At 46.3% G+C, this 15656-nt stretch overlaps 1 protein-coding gene across 3 annotated transcripts in view; it reads left to right on the forward strand.

The window, feature by feature from the left end:
* The window catches only part of EMP1 (epithelial membrane protein 1), a 30011-nt gene that overhangs the window by 5777 nt on the left and 8578 nt on the right, over positions 1 to 15656 (forward strand). For 2 of the 3 annotated variants that reach the window (XM_088652031.1, XM_035127543.3), the window contains exon 2: positions 13054 to 13175. In XM_088652031.1, coding sequence (XP_088508157.1) covers positions 13098 to 13175 — 78 coding nt within the window. In that variant the 5' untranslated portion in view covers positions 13054 to 13097. The remainder of the gene's footprint in view (positions 1 to 13053; positions 13176 to 15656) is intronic. The other variant, XM_035127544.3, reaches the window with a different exon arrangement.

Consider the following 15656-nt stretch of genomic DNA (forward strand, 5'->3'; position numbering starts at 1 on the left):
GAGACCAAAGAGCAAAGAACTGAAGGACCCTAGCCAGGAACACAGAGCATCCCCCCAGGAGTTGAAGAAGCTTAACTGGCTACTTCTGCAGTTACAGTACATCCACTCTGAAACCAGTTATATCTGTTGCAGCCACATATTGAGGGTTACTTTGTGTGCATTAGCTACCTCTCTGGGCATTCTCCGGCAACTTCTTGTACTCGTCAATCACCTCTTGCAATCACATTCCCACCCGCCCCATCTTTACAATATAACTTTTCAATCAAGTGGGGATTTCAAAACTTGAGTTGAAAATGGAACCAGAAGGTGGCAATCCTTCTGGATGCTTTAGGATAATAGGAAACCGACTTATACAGAGTCAGACGATTGGTCCTCCTACTAGCACAGTATTGTCTACACCAGTGTTTCCCAAACTTGGGTCTCCCCAAGTTTTTGGGACTACAACTCCCACCATCCCTGACCACTGGTCTTGCTAGCTAGGGATGATGGGAGTTGTAGTCCAAAAACAGCCGGTGACCCAAGTTTGGGAAACACTGGTTTACACGGACTTGCAGAAGCTTTTCCTGGATCTTGGTCAAGTAACATTTCATAAGCAAGGACTGCCTGAAACCCCGGAGAGCTGCTGCCAGTCTGTGTAGACAATTCAGAGCTAGAGGAACCAGTGGTCTGACTCAGTATAAGGCAGCTTTCTATGGTTTCCAGCCCTACCTGGAGATGCCAGGAACCTGAGACCTTTTGCCTTGAAATCACGTGCCCTGACCCTGGCTTTCAAAATTACATAGCTGTGATCTTCTGCCTGTGTTGCTGAACCAAACACCCCAGGGGAAAGTCAAGCTAGGGCATTTCTCCATGGACAAGTCAAGCTAGGGCATTTCTCACGCCACTGTTGAGATTTGCAAACAGCAGCCAGAGGATTTCCAACTTTGCAACTGGCATTTTCAGCTGTGCCTTTGACAGCTGCTGGATGTTCAGCAATTATCAGCATGAGAAAGGTTGTCACCTGCTAATTACTGCATATCAAGGCACTCTTAAAGCAGGCTTGGTTGCAGGCAGGCAGCAGCAACATTAATTTCAATGCAGGATATTATTATTATTATTATTATTATTATTATTATTATTATTAGACAGCTTTATTTTTATTTCAGGCTGTTGACTGTGTCAGACATAAATTGGTATACATTTTAAAAAATGACAGACTAGTAACTGTTTTTGAGGACTAGTAGCTTTGCAAGGCTATCTGAAAGGTAAAACTGCAGGAGTCTGGTTTAGAAATTGGCAACCCTAAGCAGAAGTCAGGTGGCAGTTTTGATGAATCAGAATAGTTTATTGCACTCTTTGGAAATCTGCTCATATGTTATGACTTTCCCCCCATGAATCTTTTCCTGATTTGCCTGAGAAAAATGAATCAAACCTGTTATGAAAACATACATGTTTTTGTTGCTCTGCTCTGCCCTGGTCAAGTCAGAGGTGGAGTGTTTGCCTGTATTTGCATGTGTCAATCAGGCCAGTAGCCAAAAGCCACATAATCTGTTTCCCATGAGCCTTCCTAGAACTACCAGAGATTGACTGCACTTCTCAATTATGACTTGAACCCACCATGTTTTTTCCTTCTTACAATTCTAATTCATGCCACCAAGGATAGCTCAGTCAGTAGAGCGTGAGACTCTTAATCTCAGGGTCGTGGGTTCGAGTCCCACATTGGACGAAAGATTCCTGCATTGTAGCGGGTTGGACTAGATGACCCTCGTGGTCCCTTCCAATGCTACCATTCAATGAATTGATCTCTGCCCCGTCTATGATTCTACAGTCCTATGATTCGCAGAACAGCTTTCATTTTAACGAAATTCCTGGGCAGTTTGCAGAACAATGAAAAACATCAATATATAATGCAATTACAATTTTAAAAAGCCGCTGCCAATTAAGCAGCATTGCTATCAATTATAGATGCCAGAAATGCCATGGACTGGTTTTTAACAGTGGGGGAAAGCTCAGGCAAAGAGATACGTTTTGACTTGTTGGCTGAAGCAACCCACAGTCAGTGCCCACCTGATCTAGAGACAGACATTCTGCAACTTTTTTCCTCATTTCCCTTTCTTTTTTTCTTGCCAGAACCCCAAATCAATGAGATCCAACCAGATCAGTCAAACCTAGGAAGGGCTTCATTTTCCGGGATGCAGGTGCTTAAACCTGCCTTTTTCAGAGAGTCATGAAGGGATGTATGGATATGTCACAAAAGGCGCATAGGCCTCTCATGCTTCCTTGCAAAGTGTGGGCTCAAGCGCAGCATCTATGAGGTGCAGCCCTATCCTGAACATTTGGCCTAGTCCAGTCTGTAGGGGCCCATTGCCCTTCACATCATCCGGTCCCTGTGTCACAACACAAACACATGTCACAATTTCTCTGTCAATGCATTGTGAAGGTTTCAAGAGCTCTTGAAGCTTACTAAGCATACAATTGAGTATTATAATAATAATTTTAAAAAACCAACCTACAACACAGAGCCTTTGTTAATGCCTTGTTAGTGGCACATAAACGCAACTGGCACATAAAGGTGTTGGTGTGGGGGAGACACTTCATGCTTTTAAAGTGTGTTGTCTAGTCTAGGCTGGGGAAAGACCTCTGGGTGGCATCCATTCATTGCTGCTCCCCTCCCCCCCGCCTGCTCTGTGCTTCTGTTGCCCTTCCCTCTTTCCCCGCACAACTGGAGCCATGGCAGGGCGGGTGCAAGGAGGGAGGGAGGGGGGGAGAGCGAGCGATACAGTATCTTCCTCCAGTGGTTGCTCTTGGCTGCTTTCCAGGCCTCAGGCAGCTGCCTCTGCCCCGCCCTGCTGCCAAGAAAGCTTTGGAGTTTCTGCCGAGAGCCTCTCACACACACGGCTTAGTACTCTCCGGCTACCACCCCCAGCCAAAGCTACTTCCCAGCCCTTGCCTCCGCAGCGGAGATTCACCCACTCTCCAAATGAATCACAGCCCCCGAGGTGGGAAAGCAAGAGCCGTAGCTCATGTTTTCCACTCTCCCCCTCCTGCCACATGCGAAAGCAAAGCTCTTCCTCCAGCCTGCTGCTCAGAGAGAGCATGGCCCAGTCCTGTTAGGCAGGGCTTGTCCAATGGGGATTTCCACTCCGCCCCTTGGGACGTTGTTGCGTTGCTTTATGGGGTTTCCCTTGGAGGAAACCTCTCCCCAGAACCAGCTGACACATGTTCGGTTTGGCTAAGTTCGGTTTGGCTAAGTTCCTCCACCTGTTTGCCCTGTGTGTTTGCATACTCCAGGGCAGCTAGTACACCCCCACCCACCCCCAAAGCTATTGCATGTTGTGTACACAGAGTGCCTATTCAGAAATCAAAAAGCCCTTAAGGTGTACAAACAGACTCACTCCCAGGGGATCGTCTTGTTGAAAGACTCAACTGGCCAGGTCAGCTTGAAGGGTCAAGTGTAATGGGACTGGAACTATTTGATTTATGTAGCCAGCAGCAGCAGCAGCACAAACATGCTTTTTTTTTTTTAAATGCATTTTAAATGGGGTGCAGCCTCATGGCTCCAAGCAGCAGCTTTACGAAGATCTCGGCAACAGCCTAGTCAAACAGAGCTGCGAGGAGCTCTGTGATCATGCAATGTAGTTCCTTTCCCACTTTCTGCCAGCACTATTTTCAGATTAGCAGTGGGTTACATGGGCTGCTGAGATCCCAGCCCCAGAGGAGAGTGCAGCAGAGGGGCAAGGGATGTGTGAGGGAAAGAGGGGGGGGGAGAGGTGGCGGAAGAAATTGTGATGGGTGAGACCGTAAGACTCACTCTGTGGAGGGTGGGGACTGGCGCAGGGAACCCTCAAACTCCACAGCATTCTGAATAGAGATGAGCAATGTTGGCTTCCCTTTGTTTCTCAGTTTTCCAACCTTAGATTCAATTCTTCACATTTCCACATCAGTTTGCAAATGACCATCACTGAGCCCCAACAAATGAGTCAGTGGGTGATGAGATCCTCATTCTGACTGAGGGTAACAATAACACTCATTTCCTTCCTGCTTGATAGCTGTGACTATCCAGGGTTTCCCAGACGTGGGTCTCTAGCTGTTTTGGGACTACAACTCCCATCATCCCTGACCACTGGTCCTGGTAGCAAGGGATGATGGGAGTTGAAGCCCCAAAACAGCTGGAGACCCACATTTGGGAAGCCTTGGACTATGCCTTCCTGCCACATGAAGTTGCATTCTAGCAGGAGGCAGACTCATCAGTCCAGCTAGCTCATTTGCCCACCATTCCCATGCTGACTGAGAGTCATGGGAGTTGTAGTTCAAAGTATCTAGAGCACACCAGGTTGGGGAAGGCTGGTCTTCTGTGAGCAGAAGTGGCTCTTGGGTACCTGAGGCGAATAGACATCTTTCCCATCATCTTTGACCTGGAGATGACAGGGCTTGAACTAGGGACCTTCTGCACTAGCTCAGTTGGTTAGATCATGGTGCTGATAATGCCAAGCTTGCCGGTTCGATCCCTGTTTGGGACATCTGCATATTCCTGCATTGCAGCAGGTTGGACTAGATGAGCCTCAGGGTCCCTTCCAACTCTACAATTCTATGATTCTATGCATGCAAAGCAGGTATTCTGCTTCTGGGCTACAACCCTCCCTCTTTATTTCTCACACCAGCAATGGTAACCTGCTTTCGCCTGGAACAAAGCAGCAAAAGCAGGTCAGAATTCCTCTGCTTGTGTGCTGAGTTACTGAAGCCCCTGCTCACAATGCCCTTTCCCCAGGACATGACGAGAAAATGACAGAAGTGATACACACCTCTTTCCTTCCTCCTGTTAGTGGAGGGTTGGCAGTGTGAGCTTAAATGACCCAAGAACCCTCGACGCAATTGTGCTGATTGCGAGATGAATGAGATGCTTTATTGAGGGAGGCACCCGGTTCTTGGCATGCCACAAATCTCACCATGTATTGTCCTCTTGCTTTTGATTCATCACTTTAATTTCAAAATGTCCCAGTCCTTGATTTAAGCCACTATTACCTCTATTACTCACCCTGTGAATCGGAGCTAACTTTCAAACTAGTGCATCTCCCAAATTTTGGTGTGTGTGTGCAGCCCATTGCCAGAGGAGGAAGGCTACTCCCAAACGCTTCTTTTGGGATGTGGACATCTCTTGCCCCTATTCTCCTTCTAGGTTGTGCATTACAGACACCTAGAGGCCTTGACCTAAGCCACCCCCACCCCCACCAGACCTTCTCTCTCCCTCCTTCTTTTCTCTATTCTCTGTACCCCTCCACAAGCATCCACTCAATGGATGGTCTCCCCCTCCTAGTCTCGGGAAGCCTCCCAACTGTCCCTCTTTCATGGAAGGGATTTGATCACACTCTAGAAATGTTGGTTTGCATCGTTAAAGTGGATTCAAGCACTCCGTCACAACAGACAGGAAAGTGATGATGGAAAAATGCACTGAAAAATGTGGGAAGGAGGAAATGAGTAACGGAGAGGCATGTATAAGCACTCTGCAAGCAAATCAGGATGGACGATCCTTGTCATAATGGCCACACAAACAAATCAGAACAAATGTTGGAATAAATACTATGGTAGTTGTAACCACTGTGCAAGCAAATGAGGATGAAAGGTCATCTCTTCCCGCCAATCTTTTTCTCTTCTATCTCTTTCTGTCACTCCCATTTTTCTTCTGCCCACCCCTTTTCACTCTCCTCACTCCTGCTTCTTTCTCTCTTTCTGTGTGTATTATGGGAGAGGTGGGTATCCTGTTGCCTGAGATGGAGGAAGGAGACTGGATGGCTGGTTACTATACAGGTGAGCTGTGGAAAGTGGCGACTGAGAAACCACATTGCAGCACAGGAGCTCTGCCAGGTTTGGGAGAACTGTGCCCTCACACCCACCCTCTGCCCCCACCCCCAGATCCCTGAGCATGCTCCACGCCCTCACAATGCAACAAATTCTTCCATACTCCACCACTTGCATTGATTGTAAAGGCAGCAGGCTAACAGAGGAAACCTTCTGTTTGGGCAACATCTTTGCTTCCCGACTAGGGACTCTGACGAAGGGATTTTAAAACTTGCTTTGCACCACCATGGCTTTGTCCTCTCCCACCCTTTGTATCATCACAAGCTGGGGAAAAGGATCCGAACCACCTGGTGAGCTGATTGTCATTCACTTCAGTTGGGACGACCCAGTATAATCAATTTGAGAATCCTGGTCTAAGAGGAATTCAGTGCAACCCAAGCAACTTCCACCATGAAGGCTCCTTGGAATGTCCAAGAACATTCATAGCTCTGCGAGACTTCCCCTGGCTTTTCCCTACCCCACTCAAAGTTCCTTGCATACTTCATCACACACTGTCAAAAGCCTTTTCACCGCTTTGAACCCTCGCGTCAGCTGCACTTGCACTCTCACCCTCCCTTGCACCTGTCCCTGGGTAGTTGATGATCCAACCAGTAAACAATTGAGGAAGGTCCCTCCACGCTCCCATGTCATCTCCCTTCACCACAGCGCTATTGATGTGGCAGCAGCAACTACATCCTGTATGAGGAGAAGGAGCACATGCAGAAAATCCCAGGCTCAGTCCCTTGCATCTCTAGTTAAAAGGCAGAGATCTACAGATCTTGTTGGACTACAGTCTCCATCAGCCCCAGCCAGCATAGTCAATGGTCAGGAAAGATGGGAGTTGCAGGTGTTGGAAGTTGTGGGAATGCAACTCAGCTTGCATTAAGGGTGATCAGATTCGCATGGAGAGATGGTAGATAGAGGAACCTCCAAACTTCCTAGACTGTCTTTCTAACCCAACGTGTACTTACATCTCCTATATTTCTCTACTGCTATTCTTGAAGTTGCTGACTTGATGGTGGAAGTTGTAGTCGCAGGCTCCACATTTCTGACTGAGGAGATTATAAGTACATCTAGCCCAGCATCCTGTTCTCACAGTGGCCAACCAAATGCTCATAGGAAGAGCCTGCAAACAGGACCTGAACCCAAGAGCAGTCTCTCCTCCGGCCATTTCCAGCAACTGGTGTTCAAAGTCATTCTGCCTCTGACAATAGAGGTAGAAGATAGAAAAGAGTCCTGAATGAGACCTCAGAGAGCTGCTGCCTGTCAGAGTGGGCAGTACTGGGCCAGATGGACAAAAAAAAAAATCTGCCTTGGTATAAGGCAGCTTTGTACCTTTCCCATGAGTGAGGTTTAAGGGTGTGAGTTTGGTCAACCACCCTACAAATCTGCATTCCTCTTCGGCAGTCCTTCATCTGATAGAGGATCTAAATGCAATCGTTCTCCTCTGACCCTTGACTGCAATCTTCTAGACTGACATCCATAACATGAATGAGTTCATTGTCCCAAGTGATATTGTGACAGGAGGGCCTCACCTTTTCAGCATTCCAGGCTGGAGCTACAGACGCTGATCTTCTCGCTTGACAGAACAGCTGGAGCCAGCGTGACTTTTTTGTTACTCTTTGCTCAGAGGCATGCAAAGTGTTTGTTTCTTGCAGCAGGGTGAGGCCACAATAAAACATCACAGGCATGTGTGGCGCTTTGTGTGCATATTTCCTCCCACCTAACTGCAGGTGCAGTTGATCTTTAGCAAGCATTTACTAGATTGAAATTTGGTCCTGACATTTCCAGGGCTTCTCTTCCCCCCCCCCCACCATCCCAACACAAGCAAAATGCCAAAAAACTGTCTTTCAGTTAGCATTGTCCTGCTTACGTGTGTGTCGTACCACTTTAAAAAGTGATGGCTTCTCCCAAAGAATCCTGGGAACTGTAGTTTGTTAAAGGTGCTGAGAGTTGTTAGAAGGCAGCAGACAGATGAAGCCTTCAACTCGGAGAAAACTCATTACACTTTCTCTGATTCATCCTCTATCAGGATTACCTGAGCATGGTAAAGCAGCAATCAGACAAGACATCAAAACCCTTGAATTTCCAGGCAAAAACAGAAAAGAAGCACTTGGGTGGGGTGTGTGTGTGGTAAGCTGTTTATTAGGAAACAACCATCTATAAGCAAACAAACACAAATTGTGGGGTGTGTGTGTGAATAATTTAAATGTAGGTGTTGAAGAACAGCAGATCCATCCATTAAGCAAATCAGGAACTTTCTTGCCAAGAAGAAACCACCTTTGCATGTGCAATATCTCTATACTTTCTAGATAAGAAGTGGTGCTGGATGTCCAACAGCAGCAAACTGTGAAATTGCCTGAGACGAGGGCTGCCCATGGAGTCTTATGGGGGCTTATAATACTGTAAACGGGTCATTCAGATATTGCAAAAGAGTCGTTGGCAATAAATGGCTTTTTAAAAACTTTTCTGATTCCTCATGCGAAAGGTAAATCTGGGTTAAATGAGGCGGAAATGCTGGTGACAACAATGTTGCGTGGATGCTTCCAAAAGCACACATGCACGTGGCACATTGATCCCATAGAAAAAACACCCCTCTGGAAGCACCCAAGGGCTCTGTGTGTGGTCAGAGGGACTCTCTTAGCTATGGCTGACTGATTAATAATACAAGGATGCCCCTGTAGTGAGACTTTATGGGGAGAAAGATTCTCTCACCGTCACCACAAGTCCACCTCTTATTGCAAAGCCTTGCCATGGAATGCAGAGGTTTTTGTCTGGAAGGCTTCCTCGCAGAGAGAATAAAAGTGAAGCGGAAAGCTAAAGGCAAAGTAGAAGCAAGGATGAGGCCCTAGAGGGGTAAGTGGCAGCAGGAAAGGGCGAGGCTTCTGCACACAGGAAATGCTACATCTTGGACAGCTTTAAGAGGGGGGTTGACAATTGCATGGAGGATCAGGCTACCAGTGGCTGCTAATCCTGGTGGCTGTGTGCTCCTGGGTCAGAAGCAGTATCTTTGAATACCAATTGCTGAGAATCACAAGCAGGGGAGTGCTGCTGAGCTTCTGTCTTACTGGAAGGCTTCCCAAGGCTTCCTGTAGGAATCTGGCTGTCCACTCTGAGGCACAGAATGCTGGATTCAGATTCAGCAGGACCTTCCTTGTGATCATGGAAGAAATGCTTTGAGACAGAATCGAAAGGCGAAGAAATGCCTCCCTGCCCGGACCTGTGTGCAACTAATTTGGCTAATTCTGAGCATTTGTACTGGCTATTTGTTGATCCTGGTGCGGGATAAGTGGTAAGGAGCTAGTAAAGTTTGACAGGCCCGGTAAAAATGGAGGGAAACAGTACCATTTTGTTCCAAGAACGACCCAATAATTTTAAAAAGCTGCTGTCTCTCTCGCACACAAGACTGCAATTAGATGGAGAGGAGGGAGAGGGGAAGGTAGAATAAATGAGTAACACATGTGACTCTGCAGAGCCCTGTGGTTAAGACGTCCATGGAATGCATCATTACAGGGAAGCTGTGCTATTATATTGTCTCCACTCCCCCCTTTCTAATCTCCCACTGTATTTCTTCCTGATAACTGGCTGCTGGACCATGCCCCTGGATGAATCCAATAAACACGGAGAATTCTGCACTGACGTAGGCTGCAGTCTTATACACACTTACCAAGGAGTAAGTCACATAGGAATCATGGGCCTGCTTCCTTCAGAGTAGAAATGCATCAGATTGCACTGCTTGGATTTCACCAATGCGTTAGACCAGGAGGTGGGCATGGGCAGATCAGCATCTACTGTCAGATCACCGAGTGATTTGCAGAAGGAAGCTGCCTTTATAGCAATTCTGTTTGAAGACTCACTAACAGGTTGTGAAGGGACCTGGTGTGGGAGCATCACCACCATTGTCCTAGTGGTGGCACTTGGACAATATACCCTGAGGTGCTGAGAGATCTTCACATCTGGAGTGGGCAAGCAGGTTCCAATGAAATAGAAGATATTGATAGCCTTTTCTTAGACTGAGCATGTCTGTCTGGGGCTTCTGTTAGGAATCCGGTTAGCCACTGTGTCAACAGAATGAATGGTTGGCTAAATAGACCTCTGGGCTGATTCAGCTGGGCTAGTCCGATGTTCTTAGGACACTAATGCAATGCATGCAGAAATTGCTCCTGATACTGTGTGGCCTGAGCTCCAGTGGCAGTGATCCCACAAAGGGTACCCAAGGGCCCTGTACATAATAGGAATTAATATGGCAACCCTCTGGCTGTTGATGGGATGTCCTACATCAGTGTTGCCCATTTGAGTGATGCGGGTGAACAGCTATTCAGAAAGCAGTATGACCTACTTCTTTGGGGTGAGGTGGAGGGAATATTTAGGGCTAAAGAATTAGCTCAGGTATAAGTGGCACAAGGAGAGCCAAAGCAGGGATCCTTTAGTAAAAAGGAATTCTGACAAAGGGCTATCAATGATTTCTCATGAAAAGCTCAGCAGCTGCTTCTATTTCTCAGCAACGATGAGTGACTAAGAAGACATTAAAGGTTTTTTCCCCAAACAAAAATAGCCGGCCCCACTGAGAAATCCCTTGGTTAATCAGAGCTTGTTGCACAGACAGGAAAGAATGGGAAAATGAATCAACTTAATTGCAAATAAATGGTGGCTTTCTTCAGAAATGTACTGATGCAAGGTCACTGTATTAGAAAGGATTGGGTGGGCCCCATGTTTCAAAGCATGACTTGTTCTTCTGCAGGAACCACTACAGTAATCTCATTGATCCCTCCCTCCCAACAACAAGCTTTCCTAAATGCCATTGCGTGTGGCCTGAAAACCTTCTAGCACACAGCTGGTGGGGATGCCAGCCACAACCCTGGCAACTTAGGGCCAGCTTGTGCAAGCAACAGATTCAAGTGGCTATGCTTCTCCTGGACTGTACCAACTGCAAGAGGGAGAATTGGACTTGGTGTCTAAAAACACACTTACTGTATAAACAGGCACTTGGTTATACAGTTCAAGAAAAGCTAGCAGTCAAAAATGGATGTTGTTACCAGGTGAAGGCACGAGACTTGTCAATGAATCAGCTGGTTCATTAGGAAGAAAACCCCCAACCCAACACGCCCACACATCTCTCGATGTCAGATCATGACAATGTCTGTGTTTCCTATGACTCACTGCTGCTGCCATTATCAGAGTCCATTTTACTGAAATCCTCCAGGAAAGTGGCACAGCATGACTGTGCTCTTGCAAGGTTCCTGCTATACTCAATGATGCACAGGAGAAATCCCATGCCCTTGCTGCATGTCACTGCAGCCTCTGACTGACAGATATCCTTTTACACACAGCATAGCAACAGAATAGCAAACTCTAATTATTTCCATTTTACAGACAGAGGACTGAGATACCAGAAGATTGTATGGTCTTAGGTTTTTCAAGAAACTGTTTAGCAGGCCCACTATCGGACATATCCAGTCCCTTGTTATACCACAATCTACTGAATCCCACATCACCTGTTGGAACTGGTACAGTATTTAGAGACATTCAGCAGCCCAGCTCAACCTCCCCCTGAAGTCTCAGCTTTGCCATTTGGGTGCTTGGCTAGATTTGGTCCTAGATGTCCAGATTCAGCAGTGGCGAGGAGACTTTTGCAGAGATATGGCCAGACTATTGACCAGAGTTGGCATGTGATGACTCGCATGTGATTCCCATAATGATTCTGAGTGTGAGCTATGACCAATAAAGCTATCCATAGGACTTAGGATCGAGTTACTTGGAATGCAATTTTCTCCCATATAAGCCTGATCAGGTTTTAAGATTTACAGAAGAGGTCTTTCTCTCTGTCCCACCAACATCTGAAATATGTTCAGGAGCAGTTCAAGAGAGGACCTTATTGGTTACTGCTCCCAGGTTCTGTGATGTCATGCCAAGCGAGGCCCGTATCATTCCTTCTCTGATGACCTTCTGTCAGCAGGCAAAAAATGTTTTTATTCATTCGGGCCTTTGAACTCATAGGTATTTATGGCCATTGTAAATATGTTGCAATAGAACTTGTTTTTATATCAGTTTTGCTTTAATTGATGTGCTTTACCTACCTTTTATGAATGTTTTTCATTTGTTATCATGTATTTTGAAGTGCATCTTGTTTCTGTGAGCTGTCTGGAGCACCATTTGGTGGGAAAGGCAAGACACAAATCTGAAACCAACAAATAAACAACACATAGCCAAATCAGGGCCGTCTCAAGCAGGTCGGGCGCCCTGGCGCTGAGGCACGGAGATCACTCCGGCGCCCCCGCTCTCGCAGCACGCAGCACGGCTTCCACACGGCTTCGCCACGAGCGCCCCCTTGACGGCCCGGCGCCCCGCGCCACAGGGACCTTACCTAGAGCCAGGCCTGAGCCAAATTGTAGAGCAAACTGCATGAAACATGGGAGGCCCAAAACTGCATATCCTGATGTAATACAGGGAAAGGTTGCTCCCTTGGATTAATTGGTTGTAGAAGGGAAAACAAGCAGGCACAATATGGGTGCCTGTATATTTTCCTCTCCATGGCTGATCGCAAGTAGTGATGCTGGGTGATGATGAGATTGTGTTAGGGCCAGGATAACCCCTGATCCAAACTGCCCCTTCTCTTGTGTGCTTTGAGAATAAGAAAATTATGTTGGGAGATCCAATCTTGGCATCTCCATGTAACAGCTAGACACGTGATGTGCTTAAGGATGTTTTGAGGGATGTGGCAAGCAAAATTCCCTTCTTGACTCTGACATTTACCCTTTTGCTTGGAGCACAAAGCTGAGATATGAAGTATCAGGAGATCATGGTGGAGCAGGATCTTGTGGTGAGAATAAAATGGGGGGAGAACACCGCGTAGCTACCCTGAGCTCCTTAGAAGGAGGGTGGGGTAACATGTAATTTCAAAAGTGTAGCCTTTCTTTTAAAAACCATACCTATAAACTTTCTTTGAAGTTGTAAACGTATTCAATTTAATTTTCTACACATCCCTCGTTTCTCCACAAACCAGCTTTTAATATCCTGAAAAACGAGTTGCAGTACTTACAGTGCCTCAATAGCATTTCAGGGTAATTAAACAGAGGATTTGCTCGCATTTGCAGAACCAAGGGGATGATTTTGTCACTGCCATGGGTTTAAGACAAGTGCCTTTCATTTCTTGAAGATACATAGTGATTTGTTTAAAACAATGTTCTTTTGATTCAGCACCAGGTTTCATATGCTGCCGTCTGTCTGTTTTCTCCCTAGTAGACTTCTCTGCGTCGGAGAGACCCTTGCCGTGAGGAGCCAAGATGTTGGTACTACTGGCTGGTATTTTTGTGGTCCACATTGCCACAGTCATCATGCTCTTTGTCTCCACCATTGCCAATGTAAGTAGCAAGCAAGACTTCCCCAATGGCCGTTCCTTGGGTAACATGGACACGGCCTTTTGATCTCCAGTTTGACACAGAATAAGGGGATAAAAGCACCAAAGACTCTCATGCTGAAGGTGCTGGCCATTCTTTGCAGGCACACTCCAGAGGATAGGCCTGGAATCTATGGGGCAGAAGCAGATTTCAGCTAAACATTAGGAGAATCTTCCTAACAGCGGATGCTGTTTGACAACAGAACCATAGCAGGTGGGGTAGGCAAGGCCCTTCTTTCACTAAAGGGTTGCAGGTTCGATCCCCGTTAGGAACAGCTGCATATTCCTGCATTGCAGGGGGTTGGACAAGATTATTCTTAGAGGCTGCTCCGACTCCAAGATTCTATGCTTTTATCGCCTTAAAAAGAGTAAAGGTAAAGGACCCCTGGCTGTTAAGTCCATTTGCGAACGACTTTGGGGTTGTGGCGCTCATCTCGCTTTACTGGCCGAGGGAGCCGATGTTTGTCCGCAGACAGTTTTTCCGGGTCATGTGGTCAGCATGACTAAGCCGCTTCTGGCAAAACTAGAGCAGTGCACGGAAACGCCGTTTACCTTCCCACTGGAGTGGTACCTATTTATCTACTTGTACTTTGACATGCTTTCGAACTGCTAGGTTGGCAGGAGCTGGGGCCGAACAATGGGAGCTGACCCCATCGCAGGGATTTGAACCGCCGACCTTCTGATCGGCAAGGCCAAGGGTCAGTGGTGTACACCACAGGGCCACCCACATCCCTCTGTCTCCTTGGTTCCATCCAAGTCAACAAACTATGATAAGGGCTAATTCAGTGAGGCTAACAATAGGCTTTTGTGCTGATATAGCTCTGGAAGGCAAATCACCTCCAGAAAAAAATGTCGGAAAATTTCCTTGAATTTTATATGGCTTAAGGTGCCTCCATTTGCATAACTGGCCCTTGAAACCTATTGCAACAAGTCACACCCTGAGAAATGGAGGGACATTATCTATTTGTCAACTGAAACAAACCAGCAATTCAAGGCTGCCTAAAGGCATGAAATGGTGGTGTTTGCACTCTCCTGTCCTGAAGTGAGAAACACCCGGGCGCACCCCACTCAAAAACCAGTTGAGTGAGTGGAATTAGCACATAATCGCTTTGAGGTGTTTTACCATCCCACCTGCCAGACAGTCTGCTATATAATTATACAGTATTTCCATACTCGTCTGTTTCTGGAATTAGAAAATATTCTCATGAAGTGTTTGGGCAAAGCCACGTACAAGAGGAAGTTAGAGGGTATTATTCAACGCTGTGATTGATTTGTAATAGAAATCTAGGCTGATCCCCACCTGCCCAGACCAGAATGCTATAACCCATTCTCAACAAAATTACAGGGACGCTCTGATTTCTCAACTGCATATCGAGAGAGGCAGCATAAAAGGAAACAGTTTGCGTTTTTTTATTTAAAATAATAAGAATTAAAAATCAATAAAACAAATTAATAAAATATAAAACAAGTAGAAAAAACAAAAACAAACAAAATCTATCTATTAAAATTCAATCCACCTTAGATAGATAGATATATGCTGAAATGTGTGTCAACATTTGTGATTTCTATCATATGAATGTGGGTGCAGACAAACCCAGATGCATTTTGTGGGTGTCCAAAAATTCTCAGGCCCTGAATGTTGATTTGGTTTGACACTGAGCAGATTTTGGACATTCCCCTATAGCATTTACTCGGTGGCTTTCCTCATATGCAGTGCTAGATCATACTGACTTACCATGGAAGCGGGCTGTTGCACAGTAAATGAAGCAAGGCTCAGCTCTTCCCTTGCTCCTGGAGCTGCCACACTACTAAGAGTTAAAGTTTGAACCTGAGCTCGTGGTTAGTTAGTTTCACTCCCAAGCAAGCAGCCAGCTGTAACCAATATTTGTTCTCTGCTTCGAATGACTGTTTCATTATGGTACTGCCCCCTAGTGGACACAAGTAGATATGGGGAACATGGATACCTCTTGGCAGGGCAGGGGGGCAGCATATCTATGCATGCTCTCTTCAGGCATTAAGCTTACCGTTATGGAGAACACATGTCCCCCTTCCCCCTGGCATTGACCTTTACAGAGGAAGCAAGAGAGGGAACCTTTGCAGATGTAGACTTCCATGAGATTCGTAAGCCCAATTGCTCAAGGATCTAGAATGTGAGGAGCCTGCGGACTCTTTCCTTCCAAACATTTGAGTTGCATGGGCTGATGCTAAGGGGAGAACCTGCATCATAAGGCTGTGCTCACATACAGTGCAGATTCCAGAATAAGGAGTATAGCAGCTGAAGAGGGCTACTCTTGTCTTCACCAAACTCTCAAAGTAGAACAGCTAAATCCACGTCAAATGTTAATACAGAACAAACCCTTTCAAAAAAAACAAACAAAAGGCATGCTATTTAACAGATTGGGCTGAAGCATTTTAGATGGTTCAGTTCATTATTTATTAGTCCTGC

This window comes from Zootoca vivipara, chromosome 9, assembly GCF_965207765.1.
Source record: "Zootoca vivipara chromosome 9, rZooViv2.hap1.1, whole genome shotgun sequence".
Classification (NCBI taxonomy): domain Eukaryota; kingdom Metazoa; phylum Chordata; class Lepidosauria; order Squamata; family Lacertidae; genus Zootoca; species Zootoca vivipara.